Source organism: Lathamus discolor, chromosome 14, assembly GCF_037157495.1.
Source record: "Lathamus discolor isolate bLatDis1 chromosome 14, bLatDis1.hap1, whole genome shotgun sequence".
Classification (NCBI taxonomy): Eukaryota; Metazoa; Chordata; class Aves; order Psittaciformes; family Psittacidae; genus Lathamus; species Lathamus discolor.
In genome coordinates, this window is record NC_088897.1 from 3,010,819 (window position 1) to 3,037,046 (window position 26,228).

At 42.4% G+C, this 26,228-nt stretch overlaps 1 protein-coding gene across 9 annotated transcripts; it reads left to right on the top strand.

Annotated features, from left to right (window-relative positions):
* The first annotated feature begins 52 nt into the window (after positions 1–52).
* LOC136021901 (merlin-like) lies at positions 53–25,843 on the top strand. Of its 9 annotated transcripts, XM_065694595.1 has the most exons (21): positions 53–492; positions 853–901; positions 1,305–1,411; positions 4,324–4,514; positions 5,942–6,059; positions 7,955–8,080; positions 8,439–8,561; positions 12,342–12,425; positions 13,215–13,283; positions 13,502–13,584; positions 14,821–14,896; positions 15,343–15,480; positions 17,211–17,285; positions 18,031–18,144; positions 18,585–18,707; positions 19,275–19,492; positions 20,360–20,462; positions 21,186–21,313; positions 21,881–22,031; positions 22,704–22,913; positions 23,879–25,843. In XM_065694595.1, exons 3-21 carry the CDS (start codon positions 1,400–1,402, stop codon positions 23,912–23,914), a joined length of 2,178 nt encoding a protein of 725 aa, XP_065550667.1. In that variant the 5' UTR covers positions 53–492; positions 853–901; positions 1,305–1,399; the 3' UTR covers positions 23,915–25,843. The 9 variants fall into 9 exon arrangements, with proteins under 9 accessions (XP_065550667.1, XP_065550666.1, XP_065550665.1 ...); XM_065694594.1 differs by lacking the exon at positions 853–901; XM_065694593.1 differs by lacking the exon at positions 1,305–1,411 and having other exon boundaries at positions 53–305.
* Positions 25,844–26,228: the final 385 nt, after the last annotated feature.

A 26,228-nucleotide genomic window follows, 5' to 3' on the forward strand; every position in this document is an offset into this window, starting at 1 on the left:
GGGAGCATTTAAAGGCGCAGGCGGCGGCGGGCTCCGTCAGTGGCGGGGCAGGGGTCTGGGTGCTGCGGTTCTTGTGTGCTTGGGGCTGTCTCACCAATCAGTGCGAGCGTAAAGCCGATAGAAACGGGGTTTTATTATGTCCCAGGCAGAGGGGAACCTGCCTGAGCTTGTAGCTAGGGAGGGCTGCTGGCTGCGGGCTCTGCTGCCTTGGGCAGCTGCTGCCGCCTGTGGGGAGACCTGCCCTGCATCTGGCCCCTGGGTTCACACAGCTTCATCCAGCCTGATTTTTGCTATAAATGACCGATGTGGGTGTGCGTTCAGCAGCGGCTGTGCTGCAGGGCCGGATGCAGCCTGCAGCAGGACTGGGGGTGGTGGATGGAGAGGAGGAGGCTGAGCTGTGAGACCTGAGGTGCTGTTGGTCACCCTCAGGGTGAAGCTGGGTCCCAGCACAGTCGCTGTGCGGAGGTGCCGCACAGGCACCTCAGGAGGCAGGTTTGTGCTCCTCCCCTGCTGTTATGTAGATGAGCCAAATCTTGAGGTTTTGCCATGTAAATACAGAATGATTGTATCATCTATGAAGGGACAGCTGGCCTGTTGTCCTTCCTCCTATGTACCCAATTCAGTGTCTGTATCTAAAAATGGAAGGGGGGGGGAACTACCAAAAAATCACTAAATAGGGGGCCAACCCCCCCACCTTACAAACTAAATAATGGGAAGGAAAAGGTCTTTACTCTGCTGTTACATTTGAGGTAATGTGCCCTGGCAGCTCATGGAGCTGGTGGGTTCTCTTCCTGTGACTTCAGGCTACTACAACCGTCCCTTCGGACAAGTACTTTGCTCCTCTCTTTCCAGGCTCCTTGGGTGTTACTGTCCCATCAGCACTCACCGTAGAAGAGGGCAGGTAGGGAATAGTGTTTACTTAGCAGGACGACTCTGTGCAGCTTCCCTTTTTAAGGTGGTTGGGTATGGTGCGGCCAGGCTGTGCTTTGTATGGCTGGAGACACTGTCGAAATCCTTTGATCAGATACGCTCAAAGGAGTTATTTGGAAGCTCGTTGTCAGTTCTTGCAGATCTCCAAGGCGAGATTCATGGGTTTCTTTTGTTTTAGTGCCTTACTGGGTGAGTTGCTGTGGTGAGAAGTTGGGAGGTGTCTTGCCGGCCCAGGCAGGAAATGGTTAAGAGCCTTTCATATCACCTGGGAAAGCAATTCTTTGATTTTTCAGAGGGCGCTAACATGCTGCAGTTCATAGGAAACAAAGGAAAGGGGATCAAGTATAAAAGTTGTTCTTGGGCTTTATTTTCAGTGGCAGAACTTGTGAGGGCTGGATACTGATGCCTGCTGAAAAAGATGGACATTTGGATTCAAAAGAACTGATTTTTCCTTATCTTCTTTCCGAAAATGATCTGTGAGGTAAGTTTTGATTCCAACTGGTGACTTTAGATAACTTCTTTTGTAGACCGGGAACTAAGGAAAAACCTTTATGTCGCTGACCCATTTTAAAGCAGCAAATTCTTTGCTTAAATCGCTACTTGGGCAGGGCAGGGAGTGCAGGCAGAAGTGTGAGTCAACAATGGTAAAAAGCCCACAGAGCTTTCCTGTATTGTCTGCATTCAAATGGCTTGCATTAATTTCTGAGCTTAAGTATAAAAATTCAGGAGCTGGGAGAATGAGTCAGGGGAATTTGGGATGAAGAGGAGCAGTAAATACCTCAGCAGTGACAGGAGACATTCAAAGTAGTAGGAGCTGTGTTGATGTACTTTTGCAGTTGAGGTTTCAAGCATCATCTCTTGGTGCCTCTTAAAACACTTCTCAAACCTTGTTTCTCCAAACCACGCTGCACTCTAAAGGGTTTTATATTTCTAGTTTGTGTAAGGACTTTGCTAGCAGATGGTACAGTTGCTGCCCCCGTGCAGTACTGGTCTTTAAGGGCAGACTGTTTCTGGGGGGTTAAGAGAGAGGGGTTTCACAGTTGCTACTGATTCCTAACCTGTCTGCAGGTGAGGCTAAGGAGGTCTCACCTTAAGAAGTGCGGTTGGCTTTTCTGTTTGTGTGGAAACTGTGGCTGACCCAAGTGTGATTGGATGGTAATAGCTCACTGTTGTCACTGACAGCAAGTGCCAAGTGAAGGGAAATGTTTATACCCTGTAGAGAGCCCTGCAAAGCATCCTTGGGGGAATGTTAAACTGAAAGTAAATGGTACTTTTACTCTTGGGAAGGTTAATTGCAGCTTGTTCACTGGAATATTTACCTGTCTCTAATGTACTGAATTCTGGTGAATTCATTGAGCTTGGTGTGTGTGTGTGCGTGTGCTGATTTTATTTTTTATTTTCTTATTTGACATTTTAAGCTAATACTGGAAGTGGCAGCTGATGTGTGGGTTATTTCCCATATTGATAGAGTGTGCAATGCAGTGGCGTAACACCACTGCTCATCTAGTGCTGTGATAGATAAGCATCAGTCGTTGCAAGAGTCACCTTGCCAGTTCTTCCAGGTATTGCCTGCTGTTCCCAGTTTCCCTTGCACCCTCATGTTTCGCTCAGGCATTAGTTTGTCATCGTCAATACTGAAGAAGACTGTAATCGAGTCAGAGCTGGTGGATGGCAGCTCTTTCATCTTGGTGTGAGCACCCTAAAAGGCAAAGTCAGGACTGTTTAGTTCCTGCAAATTATATTCCTCAGCACTGCACTTCTGTTCCCCTCATCAAGCAAAGCTTTTATCATCTTCCTGCTGGTTTTCATAAGGTGCAGGAGAAGCTGTGGACGTTCACAGGTTCTGAGCTCTCTGTTCCCAGATTCTGGCTGAACAGGAATCTTTTTTTCATTTTGCCCTATTTTGGATTAATGTGTTACTTGGTAAGGTTATGGCACACTCTGATCTATCGCATTTCACTGCTTCTGGGTCTTGAGCTTAGGTCCTTGTGGCAACTGCAGAAATAAATCACTTGGAGCTCAGTGACAGAAACTCTATCTTGAAAACACGTTGCACATGATTCACAGTTAAGTGTTGTTATTAGCAGGGATCTAGAGGGTAGATTGCTTTTGCACTTTAACAAAAGATTGCAAACCCAGATTGTCTTACTCGGCAAGATTACTGTTACTTGGAATCTTAGGAAATAATTTAGGAAAGAGTTATTTTCCTAAAAACCTTGACTGTTAAGTGCTTTTGCTTATGTTGACAGTATCTGACATTCATTTCAGCTATTCAGTGTGAAAACATTTTCTATGTCTCTACCAGTGCTATTGATTAAAATGCAGTTTACATTTCTTAGGAAAATTTGATATTCAAAAATGTCTTTTCACTGTGAGTCAGAATGTACTTTTCCATGGAATAAAAATTCTGGAAAGGAAAAAAAATGCTATTGGAAATGTTGAACAAATTATATTGTCATTTCAACCAGGTTATAGAAGAAAAAGGAAGAATTTCAAAGGCAAACTGAAGGGCTCCAGTATTTTTGTCATATTTTGAGAAAATGAGTACATTCTTCTGCAGTTCAATTTTATCGGTTCAGCATTTTCCATATGAAACTCTTTGAGAATGTTCTGAAGTGGCCCTAAACCCAAGTTCCTGTTTAAATCAATTGGCTGTTTCAAATTACATCTTAATAATGAATTGTGAATCTGTTTTCTTCTTTGTCTTTATCCGTTGGTGTTTCTTCTAGAACTAACAGAAGGAGTGTTTCCAGTGCTGTAGTTTGTAGTTCTCATGCTTTAACTGCTGTATCCAGTGGTACAATTATTTACAGTAAATCCCTGATTTTGAGGAAAACTGGCCAGGAAAGACCTTTGGAATGTCACAGGTTAATGTGAATTTTTCCTGGTAGCTGTGCTGCAGCTTGTAGATTAGAGATCAAATAACATTACTGCGATAATTACTGCTTTTTGGGTGCCTTCACATGATGCTCCCCTTGTTAATATTACTGTGGCCACATTACACCATTCTACTGTGGTAATTTTCTGGGTTTTAAATATTCCTTTTCTCTTAATTGAAAACACTTGAAGTTGGGGAAAGTGCTTTAGGGGCATGTGGTTGCCTGCATCCTGAGGTGGGGAGGAGATACTGTCACACTGTTTGGATAGAAGTTCAGAAAGATAGAAATTCCATCCTATGCCTTCCCAGCATCATCATATTGTTATTAGTGAATTTCTCTCAACCTGTCTGCAATTTAATTAAGCCTATTATTGCTTGTTCTAAGCATTGTGGTCAGGAAGAGCAGATGTTACAATGTTTTACCACACTTATCCCTTCTCTCTAATAACCATGACTTTCATTTTACCACAGATTATTTTCTAGCCCTTGGACCTCTCCTTTGGATTTTTTTCCAGTTCGCCCATTGTCTTCCCCAAGTGTGTTGCCCCAGCCGGGACAAGACTTCAGCAGAAGCTTTACCAGAGCTGACTGGAGGGAGAGGACTCCTCAACTGGTCTCAGTGGTGTCAGAAAGATGAATTTCCTCCTGATCCTTTCTTCCCTACTCTGAGTTGTCTCAAGTACTTGTTCTCAACTCTGCTGCTGATGTACATATGATTTGGTAACTGACTCATCTGTTCTCTGCCTCAGCTTCCCTACAATTTGAAAAGAAAAGTTTCATATACCTTTTACCTCCTTTTTAGCTACTTTAAATTCCTGGTGGAGGGACACATACAGAGTAAGCTGAAAATAGTACATTTGCAATACAGTGTTGAGATCAGCAGAAGCAAAGAATGGGACAAGATAATGTGTGAAATCCTGGAAGGTTCAGACAAATGGAACCTTTCAGTTTAAGCTAGAACTTTATTTTGGAATTCCTTAAGGAGAGACTGGAAGTCTGCCATAGTCTTACATTGTAGGAAACCAAAAATGCCTCAGCGTCTTCTTGACCTATATAGTTCACAGATATTAACTGGGTTGTGCAAGTCTGAGCTGTTATTTTTATAAAGTAAAAAGAAGAAAACTTTACAGGCTGATTTCGTGTGCTCAGAAATAAACACCTGAGCCCTGCATAGTGCAGATTCTCACTATCATTTAACTCCAGCTTTTAACATTTGATTTGAATGGTATCCACAAAACCCTTGTGGCTGTGGAAATAGCACACATCTCATCAGTTTTCTTGATGGCATGCAGTCAGTTGCACTTAGAATATTAGATTTGTGAAGGCATTTTCTGTAGGCTTCTGCAAAATTAAATTCATTTCACTAGAACCCCACTGGGAAAATTAACTTTTATCATTATGAGTTAGTAAGCCCAAGAGAACATGGTAAATTCAGCTTAATTTCACTGCAGTTATTCTTGGCATTTGTATCATGTCGGGGAGTGAAGATCTCATGTTGTAAAGAAACTCAGTAGGTTAGTGGCTCAAGGTGCCATAACTAATGGAAAAGGGCTGAGTTGGATTTGGCATCATAAGGTTTTGCTGTGTGATGTAGCACTTTACTGTTTTACAAGTGGAGCTTCCAGTGCTGTATGTAGAGCTGGTACATGCCACAGAGACCTTTGAGAAAAGAAATTGTGCTCAGGTATATAAAAGGGATGAGGAATATCGTATTTCTGTTGGCATTATTCAAAAGCCAAATATTGTATCCATTGCAGAGTCTTGTTGTAAGAGACTGCTGAATTGCATGGATGTTGGTGCTTGTATGGAGCATGAGGACTGGACTGAAGGTTCTCTAGATCTCCGCAGCTGTAATGAGAGGCAGGCCCCTGGATCTTGCAATATGAGGTCTGAATGATGTTCTTTCTAGTACTGTAGGAACCCAGTGTTTGCCAAGGTCTGAGGAAAGACTGGAATGACATTTTGGAGCAGTTTATTTTCAGGTGCAAACTAAACTTAAAGATCAAACTGAATTTTAAATGCATATTTAGAGGTGACTTTATTCTGCAAGTTTGGATTTGTCCTGCTGTGGAATCTAGCCAAGAAAAGATTACTGGATTTCCAGCCCTAAAGGTAATGCATGTTTGATTTCAGGTGTGGCTGCCCTCATAAACTGAAAAATATGTCCATCCGAGGCCTGAAGAAGAAACAACCAAAGACTTTTAAAGTAAAAATTGTAACAGTGGATGCTGAAATGGAGTTCAGCTGTGAGGTAAGAGTCCTCAGCAGAATGCCAGAAAGATGGAAACTGACCTTTGTATGAGCAAGACATACATTTGAAATGTTCAGGTTATCAGTTCGTGGATGGTCTTAATATGGATCTGTTATTTTTAGAAGCAATGGATTACTCAGGCTGAGATGCATTCTTTTAAACAGCACTGGTCAGGATTTAAAGCTGTTCCGTGAAATTCATTTGACTGTGACGCTGCTAAGTTAACAATAAGCCTGCTTTCTTCATAAGCATTCCAGCACATGATGCAGGACTTGTTTGTGTGTATACCTACTATGAATCATAGAATCACAGAATGGTTTGGGTTGGAAAGGACCTTAAGATCACCCAGTTCCAACCCCCCTGCCATGGACAGGGACACCTCACACTAAACCATGTCACCCAAGGCTCTGTCCAAGCTGGCCTTGAGCACTGCCAGGGATGGAGCATTCACAACATCCTTGAGCAGCTTTGACAGAGAACTCTGGTCAGAGGTGATCCTAAGGTGTTGCTTGTAAAGTAATTTATAAAATGGTACTTTTGTGCTCAGCTGATATAAGATGTTCTCTTCAAATTTCCTGTTTGTAAACTCCAGTTTATTTCTTTTAACTACTATGGCTGTTTTGTATCTCTGGGCAGAAGGCAAAAGCGATCGAATGAAAAAGCTAGCTTTTCTTCTGGTAGTTATGGCAGTCTAGTAAATTGGATAGACAAATCATGACTGCAGGAAAATATGGAAGAAAATAAATGTGGCAAGTGATGAATTGCTAAATGAATTGGGCTGCACTATTGAGGAGACAGAACTGTGCCTGATTAATTCCTAATCATCCAGCAAAAGCAAGAAGACATACAGTTACTGGGAGAAGAGGAGTTAGAAAACTGAGGTCCAATGGGACTGGCGATTCTAGTAAGACGCTTGAGTGTCTTGTGGGGCATTTAGTATTTTCATTTACTATGTCCCTCAGAGACAGAATAGATGATTCACAAGCAGCTCACTGCTGTGACCTCCGGCTCTGCCTGCAAGTATTCTAGATCAGTGAAAATAAAGGATTTGGAAAAATTGATTTAGAGATCAAAGTTCTTGTTAACAAATCCAGCTTTAATGTTTTCCTTCCTTTGCTAACTGTCCCTTCTCCCCAAGTATTGTTCTTCTGGGATGATTTCCTGCTTTCCATCCAGATATTACCTAAAAGTTCTTCCCCCTCCCCCATTAAGTTTTTCATGGTGGACCAAAGCAAAGAGACAAAATCATCTTTTTAACATTTAGCCAAATAGAAGAAACAGATGTGCAGCCTCCTCAGTGCAAAAATGAGGCCTCATACCTGTGTCAATTCTGGAGCCTTTAAGCAAAGTTTTCTGTCGGTGGAGCCTGGCTACTAAATTACTGTAGAAGACAGGCTTCTGTTCATTTAAATCAGAGTAGCATAAAGGCTTGGCTTGGTGCCACAGAAATAACTAAGGTATGTGAAACGTGGATTTGCTTTCACTGTTTGGCATTTCTTCCCTGTGCCCTGACACTCCTTTGATTTCCCCTGGCCCTCTCTGTCTCTCCAATTTGTATAAACTATTGAATGAGATTTTTACAAATACTAATAAAGCCTTGCCATGTCCTAGGACATTGATAATACAGTTGTTAATTCCCCATGCTTGGAAAGTCCTTGATGCTGTGGTTAAAGGACTATAGCTGCTCTGTGAATGTTTCTGTGCAGGAGAGGAAGAGGAGGTGGAGTATGGTAGCTATTGCACCTTTGTAGACAGCGGTAGGCATATTTCACTGAAAAGCTAAAGGTGAAATAAGTTCATAGGAGAAAGGCAAATGGTAGCCTAGTTGGCCTGACTAAGATGAAGCGAATTCATTCAAGACATACCTGTTTTTCTGAATTTTCTTTCTCTTTTAGATGAAGTGGAAGGGAAAGGACTTGTTTGACCTGGTGTGCCGAGCACTTGGTTTAAGGGAGACTTGGTTCTTTGGCTTGCAGTACACAATAAAAGGAATGTGCACCTGGTTAAAGATGGACAAAAAGGTATAGGAAACAAAACATCAAAGTGGCAGTTTTCTTCTTATGAAAAGATTTACTTGTTTAAGCACAGGAGCTAAAGGGGAATATGTTACATTAAAGCTTCATTTTAGATGGTATCATTCTTTTAATACTGAACTTTGTTCTGGTCTGATTGCGTCTGTTATATGTGACCTGAAGGATCACACAGCAATCACCATTAGATGTACTGATTGCTAGTTGATTAAAGCTCAGCATTGCCCTCTCTTCTAAAATATGTAAAGGCTGCATTGAGCGGGTTATTGTCTGCTTTCTGATTTTCCCCTCGAATATTATTTTGAGACACTTATGTACTATTTTTGCTGCTGATTTTATCTGTAAACAGGTTTTAGACCAAGAAATCCCCAAAGAAGATCCCGTTAGCTTTCATTTTTTGGCTAAATTCTACCCAGAGAAGGTAGAAGAGGAACTATTACAGGAAATTACCCAGCATTTGTTCTTCCTTCAGGTCAGAAACAATCTTTAACCACTAATTCCTTCTGTATTTACCCCAATGCTTTTGTATTGTCGTTGATCTTGTTGGCAGCTGTTAATCTCAATGATTTTGCTGGCTTCAGCTGTATCAGTGTCTCTGTAAAGATCTTATTTTTATGAATACAAACATCTCTCCTGACTGCTGTGCTTTTGTGTCCTGGTAAAGCTGAATGTTGTTTGCCTTCTTCAGGTTTTTGTTCTCTTAATGGCTTCTCTTACTGTTTGTACTAGGAATGGGAGGTAAATTGCTGAGACCTGTGGCTTCATGTAAAATGACTTTTACACATCACTTTTTGGGTGATAATTCCCCATATGGACATTCCAGACTTGCTTTGCTCCTGTAGTATGTATTTAAAAAGAAAATCCATGCAAGGTTGGCTCTGCTTGAAGAACTATGTGGCTTCTGCACTAACTGGTCAGTGCTGGAAAAGGATGAAACCATCATTTTTATCAGCTCCAGAAATTATCTTGAAGACTGTGTCATCTGGTCTGCTCTGGCTCCAGCTAAATTGGATGAAGAGAGTCTCAACAGCTCCTTGTCATTGTTGCCTTAGCCCTGCTGGTGTAACCTCTCATGAAACCATTCCCTAACCTAGTTCTTTCAAAATGAGCAGGATTAGAAGAGACCTGTTATTAGATGTACGCAGTGTGTGGGAGTGACTACACTAGCATTCATGGTGGCAGATGTGAAGGTGGAGAAGGGGGAAGGAATAGTGGTAAGCTGTTGGGAGGGAGAAACTCTTTCTCCCATAACAGCTGCAGATAGAACAAGACCTGTGACTACAGCCTATCCCTGAAAATAAAACTTGCCAGTTCCTAAAAATAGTGCAGGGGATTACTGGGAGATCTTGTGTATGATTGTAGAAGACACAATCACTAGAAAACAAGAACTCCTCACCTGCCCTCCAACTTTCCTTTAGGACTGTGGGGAAAAAGGTTCATAGAATTTGATAGCCATTCTGAAATGCAGGTTTGTTCATGTAGCAAGTTTCAAAAGGAGTGGAGCAGCACAGACAGCTAGGACTCAAACAGAAGACTGACCACAGTGTGTGATCCTTTGAAAGACAAAGTCTGGAGGCATCGTCATATTGTCTGATAGCCCCTGGATGAGAAATACTCTTCCCTTGGTATAGGCTTGGTATTCTGAGCAACCAGACTTGCACACACCGAGTTGTGTCAGTGGCGTTAGCCAGTTTGAGTTGTCCTCCCTGCCCCATTGAGCTGTATGCATGCTACTCATGCTAGCAAGATAAATGCCTAGCTCTGAGAAATCCTCATTACAGATAACAAAACCCATTTCAGCTCTGCCATAGGGTTATCTACTGAGGAGCTGCAGGACAACAGTACTGTTCTCAAGAGCAGAGCTGTTGCTGTGTGAACACAGCTTGGTCTGTAGATTGTGGTGGTTCTTACAAATTCCCACAAGATGAAACCCAGTAAAGCCAGTAATTAATCCCACACATGCATTGATGGTAGTAGCTTTGCAGAGGCAGCTTTTTTATTTGCCACTTGTTTTCTTTTGTCCCAGAAATTGTTAGGGGTCTTCATTTAAAAACCAGATGAAGAAGCAAATTCTTGGTGTGCAGTGCTGTCATCAAAATTAAGATGCATCAATGAAGAAAAGCCATCCTGTGGCTCTGTAGCTGCAGAAAGAGGCTGTAGCAATAGATAATCAGGCACTGAGTTTTGGTTGGTTAGCTGTTTGTTCCCATGTCTGTGACATCCAGTTTCTCCGCTGAGTTGCTGTGGAGTCCCTCTGCTAGTCACAGCCTCCTGGTGTGTTGCTTTATTCTGGTAGCTTTCAGCAGTATGTGCTTGTGCAAGTAGGTTACGTTTAAAGTCAGTCTGCATCTGTAAATAAACACAGTAAACACGCTTCTTCCCTGAGGAAGATGTGTTAATGAAGTAATGGGAAAATGCCGTTGTTCTGAGGGTTAATATACTAACTAGAACTTCGTCCAGAGCCCTTAACCACTTGGCAGTTTGCTTCTGAAGCTAATTTTGGAAAAGAATAAGGGGCAGAACTCTTTTCCTAGTCTTTTAATCCTGATTTTGTTCACTTTCTTCTCCTCAAACCTGCCTTGACTAGCAGATATGCAATTAGCAAATTCTTGTCATTCCAAAGGAGAAAAACAAGACCGAAACAAATTTGAACTTGCAGAGTTTCCTGACTATAAGAACTTCAGATCACACCTGGATGCTAATAGGAAAAACATGTACAGACATCTGGATGCCTCCACATTTCAGCTCTTCCTGACTATTCAGACCTTTACAAATTAATGTGGCATAACAGCTTTTTGCAGAAAGGTGTGAATAAATGTAAATGACTAAAGCTAAACATTGTCTCTACATCAGGTAATTTGCTTCTTCATAAAGAAGCGTAACAAAATGCCCTTGTAAGAACTGATTTACCTGAAGTTGTTCTGAATTCACAAATGTATGATCTGCACCATGGAGTATGAAAGTTGGAGCTTTCCAATTTGGAAGAAAAGTCGTTTCAATCTTTTCATTCTTTCCATTTTAACAGCTTACAAAGAATTTTCCCTGTACTATTACTCAGGTTCATATACTGTGCTCACAAGAGATTGCATTTAAAAGAAAAGCTTTCTTGATGGTTCATTTCGGTTCACAATACCTACAGCACCAAAGTGTATTTATAAAGAGAGCTCCGTGCTGTTGCAAGTGATTTTTTTCTTCTTGGAAATGTTTAAGACTGTGCATTATGTAGAATTTCCTTGTCTTGTGCTTGTTAGTAGGCTGAATACATCACACCTGAGAGGAGGACTTGTGAAGATTAATTTCCCCTTCCCTCTAGGTTTTCAAGTAAAAATTACACAGCTGATTTAAAATCAAGCAGGATCTTCCAAACTATTACACCTCTGATCTTGATAGCACCATGGAGTATTAAAATGAATGTTAATAGACTCTACTGTTTATACTGGGCTTTTGGTTTTAAGCCCCTATGTTTTTGTTGTGCTTAGGCTACTGTAACTGAAGAAATTAGGTGGTCTGTTGTGGGGTCTCCTTTATTCTCTCATTCTGAAAAGCTTGAGAACACAGGCCATATTGAAAACTGTAGTGATACGACAAGGGGGAATGGGTTTAAACTTAAACAGGGGAAGTTCAGATTGGAGATAAGGGAGAAGTTTTTTACTGTGAGGGTGCTGAGGTGCTGCAACAGCTTGCCCAAAGAGGTGGTAGATGCTCCATCCCTGGCAGTCTTCAAGACCAGGCTGGACAGAGCTTGGGTGACATGATCTAGGGTGAGGTATCCCTGTCCATGGCAGGCAGGTTGGAGCTGATGATCTTAAGGCCCTTTCCAGCCCAAACCATTCTATGATTATGGTTTTCAGTACATCTCTGGCCTTGGCAGCATTAGTCAGGTGGACAGCCCTGGATAATCTGGTCTATTTGGACCTGCTTTGACTAGGCGGTCCCTTCCAATCTAAAAGTTGATGTTTTATATGTTGTACAGGTAACTTTTTCAAAGCAGGAAGAATTGTTGAAAGGAATTAATAATTAACAATTTTATAATACATTCTTTTCAAAAGTTGGCTTTTCTTTTCCCCCCCTGTTAAATGCAATGCTAAGTAAAAGCTTCCTGTGTTTCTGAATGCCATTTTGTTACTGTTATGAATTCATAATGGTGATGCTTGCCAAGTTATAGTCTGGGCATGTCTAGTTTCATTTCAAGCCTGACATTAAGTTTCAACTTTGAGCTTCTTTAACTTGCTCCCTTTTACTCTTTATTCAGGTTAAGAAACAAATACTGGATGAGGAAATCTATTGTTCTCCAGAAGCAACAGTTTTACTGGCTTCTTATGCTGTTCAGGCCAAGGTTTGTGCATAAAAGTGCTCTTTTTTTAAATAGATTTTTTTGTCCTTTTTTAATCAGCACATTTACATGGTGGTGTGTAAAACACAACAGTGCTAAAATCTGCTGTTAAAGAAGTTGGTCATCCTGGGAGGTACAGGCACAGCTAGAAAAATAAGCATTAGATGCCACTACAAGGATTTTGGTATTATATACTATGCTTTTGCAACTTAAGGGATTTCTTTGGACCTAATGATGTGAAATAATCTTTCTCCCAGCTAGAATTATTTCCTGTTGGTTTAAAAACTGTCCATGGATACAGCAGGTGCTGACATGAGAGCTTAAAATAGAAGGATTTAGCATCTCTCAGTGCATAGTTCACTTTGTGCCACCAGGAGCCAAACTTGCACAGTGGCAGGAGATGAACACAAGTTCTTAGCAGGGCTGGCCCCCTGCAGCAGCCCAGTCTATGTAGAGTAGCTGCAAGGGTGAGTAGGGGAGCTTACGCTCCTGAAAGCAGCCTGCAGTTCAGAGGAGGGTATGAAGTCATGGAAGATTCCTTCATATCTGCAGTTACCAAGAGCAGCAGGCTAAGGGTGAAGTCTAAGGTTACAGACCACCTATGCATGGAGCCACATGCACAACGCAAAGACTGGAAGGAACTTCTATGGACCTGTTTATTAGGTGTTACCCTGTCTACAAAAGAGTGAAATCAAAATTTGTCTCAAGCAATCGCATTAAACTGTGCAAGTGTCAAGTTCTGCACCATCCTGAATCTAACAAACTAAAGTATCTTTTCTTTTCTTGGGACAGTATGGTGACTACGACCCAAATTTTCATGAGCCAGGCTTTCTAGCCCATGATGAGCTTTTACCCAAAAGGGTAAGTCTTTATTCTTTAAAGCCAAATCTTTAAGTCTACTCTTTGTAAAACAGATATTGTTGTGGAATTAACCAGAGAATTAGAAACTGTTTGCATCTGCCCTGAGCTTGGCAAAATGACCAAGCTGTGAACTGCATTGCTGCATTCCTGTCACTTCGGAGAGGCACCACATGTATATATATCTTCAAAGGAAACCAAACTCCTCCTTTTCTCTGTAGGTCCTCAGGCAGTATCAGCTGACGGCAGAGATGTGGGAAGAAAAGATTACTGCTTGGTATGCTGAGCACAGGGGTATTGCCAGGTACTGAAATTATTGCACTCTTTGTAAATCCCATGCATTTCAGTAACTGGTTACTTGCTATCTTCAGTGAAGTTTGGCTTTTGCAGAATGAGCTAAAGCATTTTGGTTTCAAAGCTATGCTGTTAACAGGTTAACTTGTAACTATGGGTGAAAACACTCACCATTCTGGGGTAAAAAGCATCTTTACATCATGTGGTGTAAAAAGTGTCTTGTATAGGTCTCCAAATGCTTGTAAACTGGGTTTGCTTTGAAGTGAACAAAGAAGCTGGGGGCTCTTGCAGAGCTTCATAACCTAACATGCCTAAACCGGGAGTCCTGTCTCATCAAAGTCCATGTATGCCAGCAGAGGGAAGTTCCTGCAGAAGGTCTGAGTTGTGTTGAATCTGCAATTAGCCCTAAGAGTTTCATTTAAGGCCATTAGCTACCTGGAGCTGCTGGTGTGTCTCTCCTATGCAGCAGCTGCCTTTCTGGAGCCTTCTCACACCAGTCTTCCCCTAGAATAAAAAGAATGAACCTGATATATTTTATACCTTGTGAAAATTGTACTTAGCAGGGAATCAAAACAGTAAAGACACAGCATCATAGTTCCAGGACTGAGTTTTAGTGCTAGTCCATGTGGACATACAACTACTTTGAGACATTCAGCATGTCTGGAAATTCAATTAAACAAGTAGGAGCTGCTGGCTCCTAGAGGCAGCCTTTCCTAGTATTTTGGTTCAATTTCTTTTTGGCTGCTCTAGGTACGTCTTAGCACTGTTTTCACTGAATATTTTTCTCAAGACTTATTGATGCCTCACCTCGAAGGGAGAAGAATGGTGGGTAGAGAGGTTCTCACCCTTCTTTGGCCTCTGGCCAAAGCTCTGTTTAGAGTTTGTTCAAGACTCATTTCTCAATGAACTCTATTTCCTGAAAGAAAAACCCTCACATCATGGAAAACAATGGTAGGGTAGGTTTCCAAGATATAATAATGATGGAGTGGCAACATTAACATAAAACTGGACTTGCATTTTAATAAAGATTACACTATATATATATATATTCAAAATAGGTACAGCTTGACTGTATTCCTTAACAATGCTGGTTTTATTATCCTTTTTGTATTATTGAAAATAAAATGGGAAAACTAAAGAAAGTACGAAGGAGCAGATTGCCTTTTCTAAATGGGAAATGTAGAGTCAGCTAGAAGAGGAAGGTTGGAAAGGAATCTCCAAGTATAACCATGACCTTATTCGCTAGGGATGAAGCTGAGATGAACTACCTGAAAATTGCCCAGGACTTGGAAATGTATGGGGTCAATTATTTCCCAATTGCTGTAAGTGCTTTATTTTTGCAGTTTTCAATTGCTGTAGATGATGGTACTGTCCTGTGAAAACCCTCCAGTGAGTTTGGATCTGGGATTCTGACTTCTGGTTTTCTGTGGTGATAGTGGGTTTTCTACTGATTGTCCTGACTTGGTTGACTTGCCTGCTAAGTGAGGAGGTGAATAAACCAGTTAATGTTTTTCAATCTGACAAATGTCTTGAGTAGCTCTGGGTATGTAAATGGGAAGAAGGAGAAGCAGTCTAAAAGTTTGAGCTGCTTTAGGCTACCCGGAAGATGGGGTTTATTAGTTAGCAGTGACATTATTCACAATATTCTGTGCAAACATCAATTTCCTAAAAATCCAGATAAATATCAGTGTATTAGAGTGTGGTTCTTGTCTGTGGTTGTTTAATGTCACTGTAAATGGTATTTACTGGTATCTGTTGCTTTTTTTAGCAAAATAAAAACCACACAGATCTCCTACTTGGTGTTGACGCCAAAGGTATTCATATCTACAGCATTAATAACAGGTTCTCTCCAAATAAGTCGTTTGAGTGGAGCGCTATCAGAAATATTTCCTATAGTGAGAAAGAGGTATGATGGCTTTCGTATATTATTCTTTTTATATGGGCATGGGTGTGGATTGGGATTCTTGGAACAGGCTGAAAGCTGTCTCTGTTTAAAGAAACTGGGAGAGAAGGGGGAAATCCTGGGGAGCTTTGTTACAACACTAGAAATAACAGACCTGCCTTTCAGATGTGCTGTGTATCCTCTGTTCCCCCAGGAGACAGAGGCTGCTCTGAGCTCTCCAAACTTTCAGAGCACTCTGTTGTGGTTCCCTCCCTGCTGCTTGTCCTTTGAAAACAAGTATGTTGCTGTCTAAAAGAAAGATAGATGTTATGAATGCCACCTTCTTCAGTTATCTCAGCAGGAATGAGATGATCTGATAAAACTTAATGCTGTTTTCCCATGCAGAAGCTGTCCTTGTACATGAGGTTTTTGAAGCACAGTGGCAAGAGGAGACGTGCAGGGAGATCCACATGATTTCCTGCCTGAATTCTGTCAGATTGTCAGTGAATGATTTCAGTCGTCAGCACAACCCTACCATTGCAGTTCCACTGTAATTTCAGAGCTGATCTTTTACTTGTAGGAAGTACTGTGGGGAGTGGGTGAAATTTAGTCTCATTATAAATCATGTGGCTACATGGAAGGCTATAATCAGAAAAACAAAGCCAGGAAAACTACACTGGTACTGGAATTCATCAGCCAAAGGACAGCACAGCCTGTTCCATTTTCTGCACGCCTTTTGAAAAACAGTGAGGATGAGGTTTGCTGTCTGGAGTTAGGTGTGCACACGTTAGATCAGGCAGGAGTTCTGCCTCCAAAAGGTTTGATCCATGCATGACATTAAACTTCCCCTCTGGTCTTTAAATGAACTGCTTTAGCTCCCTAGTGCTGGGAAGTTGGGCAGCCCTATATCAAAGCTCCACTATATTCAGTGACACATTCACAGCCTGTTCATCACCAGGCAACATATTTAATCAGTTGTTACCTACAAGGTGAAACAAGCTGTAGGACATTATGATCTTGGTGACTCAGCTGGCCTGAAATTATACATTGCATTGTAAATGAATTGTAGGAATCGAGTGCTAGCTAACCCATGAGTCACAGCAAACAGGATCTTAAAGAATGGAGCTGTATTTGTTATGCAGCCAAACTTTGCACATCTGTAAGAAGTGAAACAGTGTGTGCTGACCTGGCAGCATGAAAGCTCTTCATGTCCTCTGGAAACAGCTAGGGAGATAGGACTGAAATGTGAGGAAGCAGGAACTCCAGGACTGTTATGGTCAGAAGAAGTCATCCTTCAGGCCTTGATATATTTGTTTACACCTGCAGTGATTGCTATTCAGAGATGTTTGATTTCTCCCTGACTTTTAAGTATGTGACTGCTTCTGCAGATTAATGTATTCTGTTTTCCTGATAACCTGAGGTTGTTCCAATGTTCTCAGTATAGTGTGCAAGTGCGCAGGTGGGTTTATTATGAAAACCACCATCCAGACTGGCACCAGGGTGGGTCCGTGGGAGGCTTTATCTTCTAACATAGCCAGCTGCGGGAGCAGATAAGGAACCTGGGTAACAGCAGCCCAGGTTCTGATTCTTTTGAGCAAAAACATTTCTGCATCACTCTCTCCACACTTGTGCCATAAATCACTGCTTCCCTGGAGAGAAGTGGAGATGGGCTAAAGTTTGCTTTAGTATTAATAGTTTCAGCTTTGTTTTTCTTCCTTCTCACTGTGTTTTCTTTTTCTCTTTTGCCTGTATAGTTAACTATTAAACCGCTTGATAAAAAAGCAGAAGTCTTCAAGTTCTTTTCCTCTCAACTCAAAGTAAACAAATTGGTAAGTGTCCTGCTTTCCTTCTTTAAAACTGACTCTGGTAATACTGACTGATAGCAATACTGAGCAAGAAATAGTGTTTGTAAAATATATTGAGCTTCAGCATGTGTTTTCCTGAGGATTGTTTTGTCCAGGAAGTCAGGGTGCATACATTCCTCTCCTCTGGGAAGGGGGCATGGTGGGTGGAAAGCAAGATGCGGAAGAAGGCCCAAATTGCAAAAGGAAATCCAGATACTGGAAGCAGAGGGTGTAGGATATGGAAAGGTGCAAAGCCACTGCAGCATCTGCCTATCTGGCTGCTGTGGGTTCTTAATCTGCTACTGCTTCTTTGCTGCACCAAGGAAGGGACCTAATCAGCTGGCTAATTGCATCAGCTCTGATTGCTTCCTAGCACAACCACAGGGGCTGGGGCACTTCTAAGTGAGCTTGTGGAGGGGCCATTGCAGGTGACTGTTCCCACAGCTACATCTTTTTCACTCATGGCCTAGATCTATTGCCTGTTCTTATTCGGGAAATGGAAGAAGGACAGAAGGAACCCTTCCTGCTGTTATGAACTTTTCTGAGCTGTTATGTACCTGGGTATGCCTGCCCTGGGTGCTCATTTGCTTGGAAGGGAAGCAACTGCCAGTACTAATGCTGAAGTCAGAATAGTGAGCTGCTGTCCTGTGAGGCCAGTGTGGGGCTCTTCATATCTCTGGCTTGGGCACAAATACATCAAAATCACATTTGCTTTGCTTTTCCTATTCAGATTTTGCAGTTGTGCATTGGAAACCATGACCTATTTATGAGGAGAAGAAAAGTGGACTCAATAGAGATCCAGCAAATGAAAGCACAAGCCAGGGAAGAAAAAGCTAGGAAAAAGGTAGGTTCTTTCTCCTCCTCTGTTGTTGAAAATACTGATTATTATTCCAGCTGGTGCCCTTGCTGTCCATGCACTGCATCAATATGTGTGGGAGGTGAGAAAGTGCAGCAGGATTGGATGTGGGAACAGCTCTGGTGTGTATACAGCATCTAAGGCTGTAAGTGATGTTTATGAAACCAAATCAGTGATCACAAAGATTTGGGGTATGTAACAGATTGATCCAAGTGCTCTTCCAGAGGTCTGAAATAACCAGTATTACCTGTTAGAGGCGTTCAGTGCTGCGAAGTGAAAGCAGCTTCAGCACTGTATCTCCGGTGAGTATCAGTCCACCAGCTAGAGAGCAGCCCTTTCTTCGTTAGATTCATTTGCTGTGCTGCCTCAGGCCAAGATGAGATTCTGCTGTGAACCCACAAACGTGGTATTGCTCATTCTGTTTCCAGATGGAGAATCAAAGGCTGGCCAGGGAGAAGCAGCTCCGAGAAGAAGCTGAGCGAGCCAAAGAAGAGCTGGAAAGGCGTCTTTTCCAGCTGGAAGATGAAGCCAGGCAGGCCAATGAGGCCCTGGTGAGTAGCACATTAGTCTGAATATTCTCATGCTTGACAGCCTTTCTTGGTTTAGGAGCTTTTTTTTCTTACAGTTCCTGTGAGACACCAGGAATTATGGCTCAGACAAGGCTGGAGAGTTTCTGACCGCTGGTGGAGAAGGCATGCTGGAATTCCTGGGAGATCTTGATCTGCCATAATGTCTGTTTGCTGGGAGCCATTTGCTCCCTGTATTTGGTTCAGAGTGCTTGCTGCATGTAAAGAGGGAAGAAAGGAAGCAACCTTGGAGCTGAAGTTGGGAGAAAGGGGCATGGTGCACTGGCAACTGAGGGGGCTAACTTCAGTTTTTGGTTGATGTCTTTGTCCAGCTCCTTGCTTTGTAGAGGTGAGCAGCAGGAAGAAAGTTAGGCAATTCTGGATGAGAGGAGGAACACCAGACCCTATAGTTACGTTTACTATACTTTTTATTTTAAGGAATAATATTTTTATCACTTGATCTTTTGGGAAAAGATGTCCTCTTCTGACTGTTTGCAGGGGTGGTTTTGTAGCAGCTAGACAGGATGACTAAGAAAAATGGTTTCTTCTTAGCTCCGATCCCAGGAGGCAGCAGAGTTGCTGGCTGAGAAAGCTCAGATTGCAGAAGAAGAGGCAAAATTGCTGGCCCAGAATGCTGCAGAAGCTGAGCAAGAACGACAGAGGCTGGAGATCACAGCTCTGAAAACCAAGGAGGAGAAACGCCTGATGGAGCAAAAGATGCGGGAGGCAGAGCTGATAGCAGTGAAGCTGGTGAAGGAGTCTGACCGGAGGTTAGGTTTGCTTGAGCAAGGTTGTGTGGCTCTACAGGGATGCCTGGGTGGAGAATGTGCTGCTTTTCTCAGCTAAGCCTGGGAGGAAGAGTGACTAAGCCTTCCTGCATCTTACTTGTTTCACCTGGTACAGGGTGGTTGTGATGCAGGTCAAGAAGTTTCCAGAGGATCAGATACAAAGCTTCAGAGATGTTTAGTATTACAGATCCAGAATTCAGATGCATTTGCTGTGGAGTGTTAACAAAAGAGCACTGGCTACCTAGCTATCTACTTTTACCAGTTTGTATACCCTGTGAGTTAGGAGGCTGTTCTCATTTATTAGTACCAACTGGTGGTCTCTTACATCCCTTTAAGATCTCTGAGAACTGTAAATCAGGTAAACTCCTGTGGAACATAAACCACTTGAAGTTTGCATGTTCCATATAATGCCTGACGATTCAGAGCAGACTACTGTTGACAGAGGATGTTTAACTTGCTATTAAGGGCCTTCTGCTTGTTTTTAGGATACTGCCAAAAAGCTTGCCAAAATAAAGAGCAGATTATGTTGCACCTCTCCCCACCTTGGGAAGGATCTCTGACAGCCTGGAGCATCTGTATCAGCAGGTCATAACTGAGCCCATGGAAATTAGGAGTAGGAAAAACATGTTCTTTCAGCCAGTTTGAGCAGGATTGTCTTTGAAAGCAGTCCTGCTGTGTCTGCTTAGTTCTCCATCTGAGCAACCCACTGCAAGTATCTTTGGGCAAAGGAATAACTCACAGTAATGGATCTTGTTCTCTGGAAGCTAGTGAGATGCGTAGCTCTGAAATCCATGTCTTGCTTTATACTGGAAATCATCAACCATTCATGACAGGATATTTGTCTTACAGAGCCAAGGAAGCAGAGCATCTGAAACAAGATCTGCATGAAGCCAGAGAGGCTGAACGGAAAGCAAAGCAGAAACTCTTAGACATAACCAGGCTTAATTATCCTGTAAGTTCCTGCTCTATTGGGCACCACTTCATCTTCAGAGATAGTCAGTAGTTGATTGCATTTTTATAGCCTCCATCAAGCTGAGTAGTGGCATGTCTGCATCCGGCTGGGAGACAAAGACCTAGGGACCAAGTGGTGCTTAAATACAGTGTAGCTAGGATGGAAATTGTATTTCTTCAGGGCAGTGAGTCAGGATGATAAGAAAGGCAAGACAAAAGTTAGATGCAGGACTGCTGTTGGGACTCAGGGAGCAGAGATTGTCTTGCCTTCATTCATACCCAGATGGCTTTGTGCCATCTCAGTTGGGCAATACCATGTGGAGGTTGTTGTTGTGAGCCAGCTGTGTGGACCTGATACGTACATAGCCCATGAGTGTCTTTAGGCAAAGCAGATGAAGCTGTCACCAGCAAGAAGGCAGCTGTGTGCCCCAACTCCCTCCTCTGCTCCAGTGTTGCTGAAAATGGGTTTCCATTGTCTGCTGAAGTACATAAGAACATTGCAGCCAGGGTACTTCTCATCCCTTCTATCTGTGTGTTATGGACTTCAGGAGTTCATCTGAGGCTACTCAGGTAGAGGGGAAGGGCTGCAGGAGCATCCGTGTGTCTCAGAATCCATAGGTAGCTTATGGAATGGTTCAGCATGGCATTCTTGCAGAAACTGGGGAGATAAACCACAAATTGAACAATCAGATTTCATTGACAGTGCTTGTGTCACCTCTTTCAGCACATGGTCAAGTACCCACAATACTCGCCAGCTGACACCAGAGATGCCAACTTTGACAAAGGATCCATAAAGCTGGATTTGAAGGACATTGACCTCAAGAGACTATCCTTTGAGATAGAGAGAGAGAGGTATCATTATGCTTATGGTGTAAATAAAGGAAGTATGTTCACCATGAAAAGTACAGAAAGGAAAAAAAAGTAGTATCTGGGAATCACACTTCATCTTTTTGACATTTCAGGATGGCCTCCTACTTGCATATAAGTCTGGAGCCTTTTACTGGGCTAGTGTGGATTATGTCTGTGTAAGACTAGCTATTTACACAGACAAAGAGTGTTCTGGTGGCATCAAGCCATAAGTCCGGAACCCTTCCGTCTTGGAGAGCTTTATGTCAGGGGCAAACTTTGTTCGTTTAACAGCACGTTAGAGGACAGAAGTTTCCCTCTAGTGTTAAAATATGGTATTGCGTTGATCTAATGGAGAGGTTTTCCCTCCTTTGGCTGGAAGGACATGCATGATAAAAAGTTAGTGTGTGAATGCTGAAGGGTGGAAGTGAATCCCCTTCTCACTGGGTCAGGGGGCTGCCTGTCAAAGCCCCAAAATGTAACTAAGATCTTCCTCTGTCCTCCTTCCACACACACCAGTTCTTGAGCTATGTCATGCCAATAAGCTTTTTGTCTCTAACATGTGGACTGCAGGCTAGACTACTTAGAAAAGAGCAGAAAGTTTGAAGATCGACTGAAAGAACTGAAATCTGAAATTCATGCTTTGAAACTAGAAGAAAAACAGTCTGGGCTTTACTCTCACTGGAAGGAAGTCCTGGGATCCTTGGATCGCTCCTTAGGAAATGTAGGTACCCCAAATACCTGCCACCTTTTCAGCATGAGCCATTAAAGAGAATAGTATGTGTGTGCCAAATATGATTGCCATGTTTCAGTTCAAGGCACAGGCTGTAGTACCCTTGATAGTAAAATACTAAAAGGGTGAACACAGACAAGGAAAATTTCATGTCAGAATATCCAAGAATTTTTTCCTGGGCGGGATACCAGTACCATAAGCAAAAAATACCTTATTTTACAGATTATGGAATCACAGTAAGGGCTTAAGGTCTTGGAGCAACCTAAATTGTTGTAACTTAATAACACATTTCGATATGGTTCCTCATTGTTTGCATCACATTCTCATTCACGTGCTTTGTGGTTGCTGAAAGTCATGAGTCTTGGTGTGGGTTTTTTTTCTCAAGGCAGTGAGGAACTAAACCCAGATTTCTGTTGGAAGTTTCTTGTTATTTATATGAACATTCTGGCCTCTTCCTGAGCCAGTGCAAGAATAGGGCTGGATTTGTCTTTCCAGGTTGTTCCACATGTAGCAAAAATGGCTCCAAGTCAATGCTTTTAGAGAGAGAATGGAGGCTTGGAAAACTGATGAGGGAAGATGGCTTTTCTGTCTCTCTATCTGATGTTCTTTTGGGCTTCATAAGAGTTGAGATAGGGTATTAAATTTCCGTGTGCTCTTTTAAAGACCCCATCGTGGATGAAAACCTTTGAAACTGGAGATTCATTGGATATAAATCTTCGAAGACCTTTCCCTGCTTACTTGTTAAATACTACAAGCAGCTGGCCTTGTACCAACAAAATTCAGCACACGGTGCCAGTGGAAAAGTCCTCTTTTCAAGCCAATTCCTTGGTTGCCAGCAGTGTGGGCACAGGAACTAGGAAACAGATTATAAAGGTAATCAGATTTGTAAGTAAATTCCCAAATGCTCACTGAAAGTGTATTGTTCTGAGAGGTCAATAATGCCTGCCTTTAGGGACCTGTTTTGTCACAGCCTCTGAATGATGACAAGGCATGGCTGTTGCGTGAGTTTGGAGACCCTGCACTGGTGTGCACCATTTGGGACTGTTCATAACTTAAGGCCATCTTGTTTTTTGCATGATCTAAGCTGGAATGCAAAGCTGTAGGTGTTGGTAAATGAACCAGAAATGCCCTACTCCATAGTACGAAGATCTGTGTTAAATTTTATTTGTATCATCCGGGCTTGGAAATGAGAATATACTCCCAGGTACAGAGAGCTTAAAACATAACTGTGCCTGTATCTCAGGTTTATTGGTATCTTAAACCAGGTAATCCCTCTTTTAAGCACAGGGAATAAGATACCAGTAAGTGCCTTGACTTCTGAAAGTTCAGTTCTCTTCCAATGTGTTCCCTGTCAAAAAGTCCTGAAGCACTAATGAGTGAAAAGAACTGTAAGGACATGCAGTCTTGAACAGTGGGAAGGAAGTCACCTTTCTCTTGGCAATGCTAATTGTGCAAGGTGTTGGCACTAAAGAAAGCTTGATGTATTTTGTTGCTGTTTTATATTAACAAAACTGAAGGGTTTTAGGATTATTTAGAGGCTCTAGTGTATAACATTCAAGACCTGAATCTTCAGGGTTGTGTGCTTGGAACTAGGAGTAGCTGAGCGTAGCAACAGATAAGGAAGCAGCTCTTTCTAATGCAAGTAACAAGCAACATTTTAAGACTAACCTATCCAAATAGGAGGGGTGTTTGTTTTAAGAAAGAAGAAAAAGGTATTGCAGGGCATCTTGCAAAAGGCTTCAGTTGGAGGTAAAGGAAGAACAGGACTGAAGGGAATTACTTTGTTTTAAGCAGGAGTTCAAGATGGAACTAATGCTTCCTATTTGATTCGTCTGTAGGTTCAGCAGCATGACTCGGATGTGATCTACATTTGAAGCCTCTCATTTCTTTACCAGACTGGTAGGACGTTGTGGCCACCTTTTTTGGCTGCTGCAAATTGCACCTATATGAGGACACTTGTACAGCTCTGCCTGCTGACAGGCAGCAGCTTAAGAGACATGGTACTATAGCTAGAGAGGTGCCATTCAGCTTCCAAGCAGGTAATGTAAGCTGGGAGCACTGAAACTGCCAGTGTAACATGGTGTCTTTGGGTACAATGGTAAACATACAAACCCAGAGGAGTGTTGTTTACTACTTATGCACTTTGAAGAAACACTTTATACTTCACTAACCCACCCTCCCCCAGGTGTTTTTACACCCTGACTTACCAGTATGGTACTGTACTTATGTAGAAAGGATGCTAGGCAGCAAGTGGCCAGGAGATGTTTGGGATGAGAAGAAAATTGTCCATGAGCTTGGTGTTTACCTACACAATAGACTAATTATGTTTTCAGTCAGGTCCATGGGTCAGGAGTCCCACAGAGCTGCTCAGCATGTTAGTGTCTGCCTGCCAAATCCTTTCTTTTCCTCCCCAAACACTTCTTGGTTCGCTTAATTCATTTGCATTTCTTTGTGAGAAATCTCAGCTTTCAGTTCCAGATGTAGAGGTGGACATCTTCAAATACCTCTCATTCCTGGGGGAATCCTTTGGTTGAAATGCAAAGTTTCTCTTCTCTCTACGGTTTCTGACTCCATCAAGCACTTGCTGTTGCTTTTGCTGCTCCAGCAAACTTTGCATACATTAACTTGTTTCCCAGTTCTGTGTAATGCAGCTTGCAAATTAGACAAAGACAAAAGATGCTCTTGGTGTCTGCTAAAGTTGGACTTGTCTCTGATGGAGAGGTGCATGCAGCAAAATGTCTGCCTCATTAGTAAAACCTACATGCATTTTCTGGTTTTGTGTGTGTTTGTCTGTTTCACCATAAATCTTCAGCCTGGGGAAGCAGACAGTAAACAGCTGTAGCTGAAGTAGTAGCACTGTTGAGCATGTGTTATAAAAATGAATGGTGATGTTGTTAAATATTTGTTCTAAAAGCTAAGATTAAAAAAATACATCCAATAAAAAGCTCTCATTTCCACTTGCTAGTAAGAGCTTTGAGCTGAATGTTGTGTCACTATTGCAACAGAATTAACAAGGCAAGTTCCAAGAACAAACACACATATCTCCCATGTACACATCTGCAACAGACTGAGAGCACAGTGGAGGATAGTACCTGTAGCCTGCTCTGTTCTCAGACCTCTGCCAGTTGTGACAGTTAAATAGCAGGATGCACATAACAGCCAACTGCAGTGGTGTCCTGTTGTCAATTTTCTCAGCCCTGAGAGTAGTTGCTGCCTTTGGCTGGTGGGGTGTGGAGTGTGTTCATTCTCTTTACAGCTCTGTCTGATGTGGGATGTTTGCAGACTATTGGCTATTACATATACATCTTCAGATCCGTCTGGGAAAAGCCTCGTGTGTGAGGTGGAGAAGTTGCCAGTGGTGTCAGGCTGAAGAGGCAGATCTGGTCGAGGTCCCATGGTTGGGTAGGTAACATTAGCCAGAATCTGGAAAGTGATGAGATAGGAAATGGTCCTAGAGAAAACCAGTACAAACCAACTCTGAATGTGGCATTCTTAGATTTGCGGTTGGGGAGGAGTGCTGGAATTTCCCTGGTTCTTATTTTCCTGTTTCCTTTTTGTGTGTGTGTGTGTCTTGCCACAGGTAACTGAACTTGTACGTAAACTAAACTTCAGCTGTGTAGGCTGGGGCTTTCTTTTGCTATTGTATCTGAGCTGCGTCATGGTATCGGGCATAGAGAAAGAGAACTGCTCCACAAGCAGGATGATTTATTTCTGTGGACTTGGTCCAGTATACCACAATGAAAGAAAGCACAAGGTCACACTGTAAGCTTAAAAATAAAGTCTATGTGCACAAGCTGTTCTCAGCCTGCTGACTCCCAGCTCTTCTTGCTGCGCATTGCTCATGTGCAGCACCATGTTCCTGCACACTTGTATGCATGTTTGAAAGAAGAGCTAGTACCTGCTGGAAGAATGCTTGTTACAGCCACAGGTGAAGTCAGATGTACTGGGCTGTTGCTGGGAGGCAAAGAGAAGTGCCACCTGGGCATTAGTTTGCTTGAAACCTAAAGAAATATTTGCCACAATTAAACTTTATATCTTAGTGCTTCTGATGCTTGTACTCAGTTGCAGAGTTGACCACTTACAACAGGCAGCTACAGATGTGCTGAGAAGGATGTGAGATTGTCTTTCACTTGAACCAAGTATGAGAAGCATGAACCCTGGTTGCCCCCAAGCAGGGAAGAGAACACA

Excerpts from the sequence above, each read along its gene's own strand:
- LOC136021901 (XM_065694592.1), top strand. The coding sequence starts at position 770 with ATGGAGCTGGTGGGTTCTCTTCCTGTGACTTCAGGCTACTACAACCGT. Across the intron at positions 13,585-14,820 it reads GAGCACAGGGGTATTGCCAG|GGATGAAGCTGAGATGAACT; the intron begins GTACTGAAATTA and ends CTTATTCGCTAG. Across the intron at positions 18,708-19,274 it reads GGCAGGCCAATGAGGCCCTG|CTCCGATCCCAGGAGGCAGC; the intron begins GTGAGTAGCACA and ends GTTTCTTCTTAG.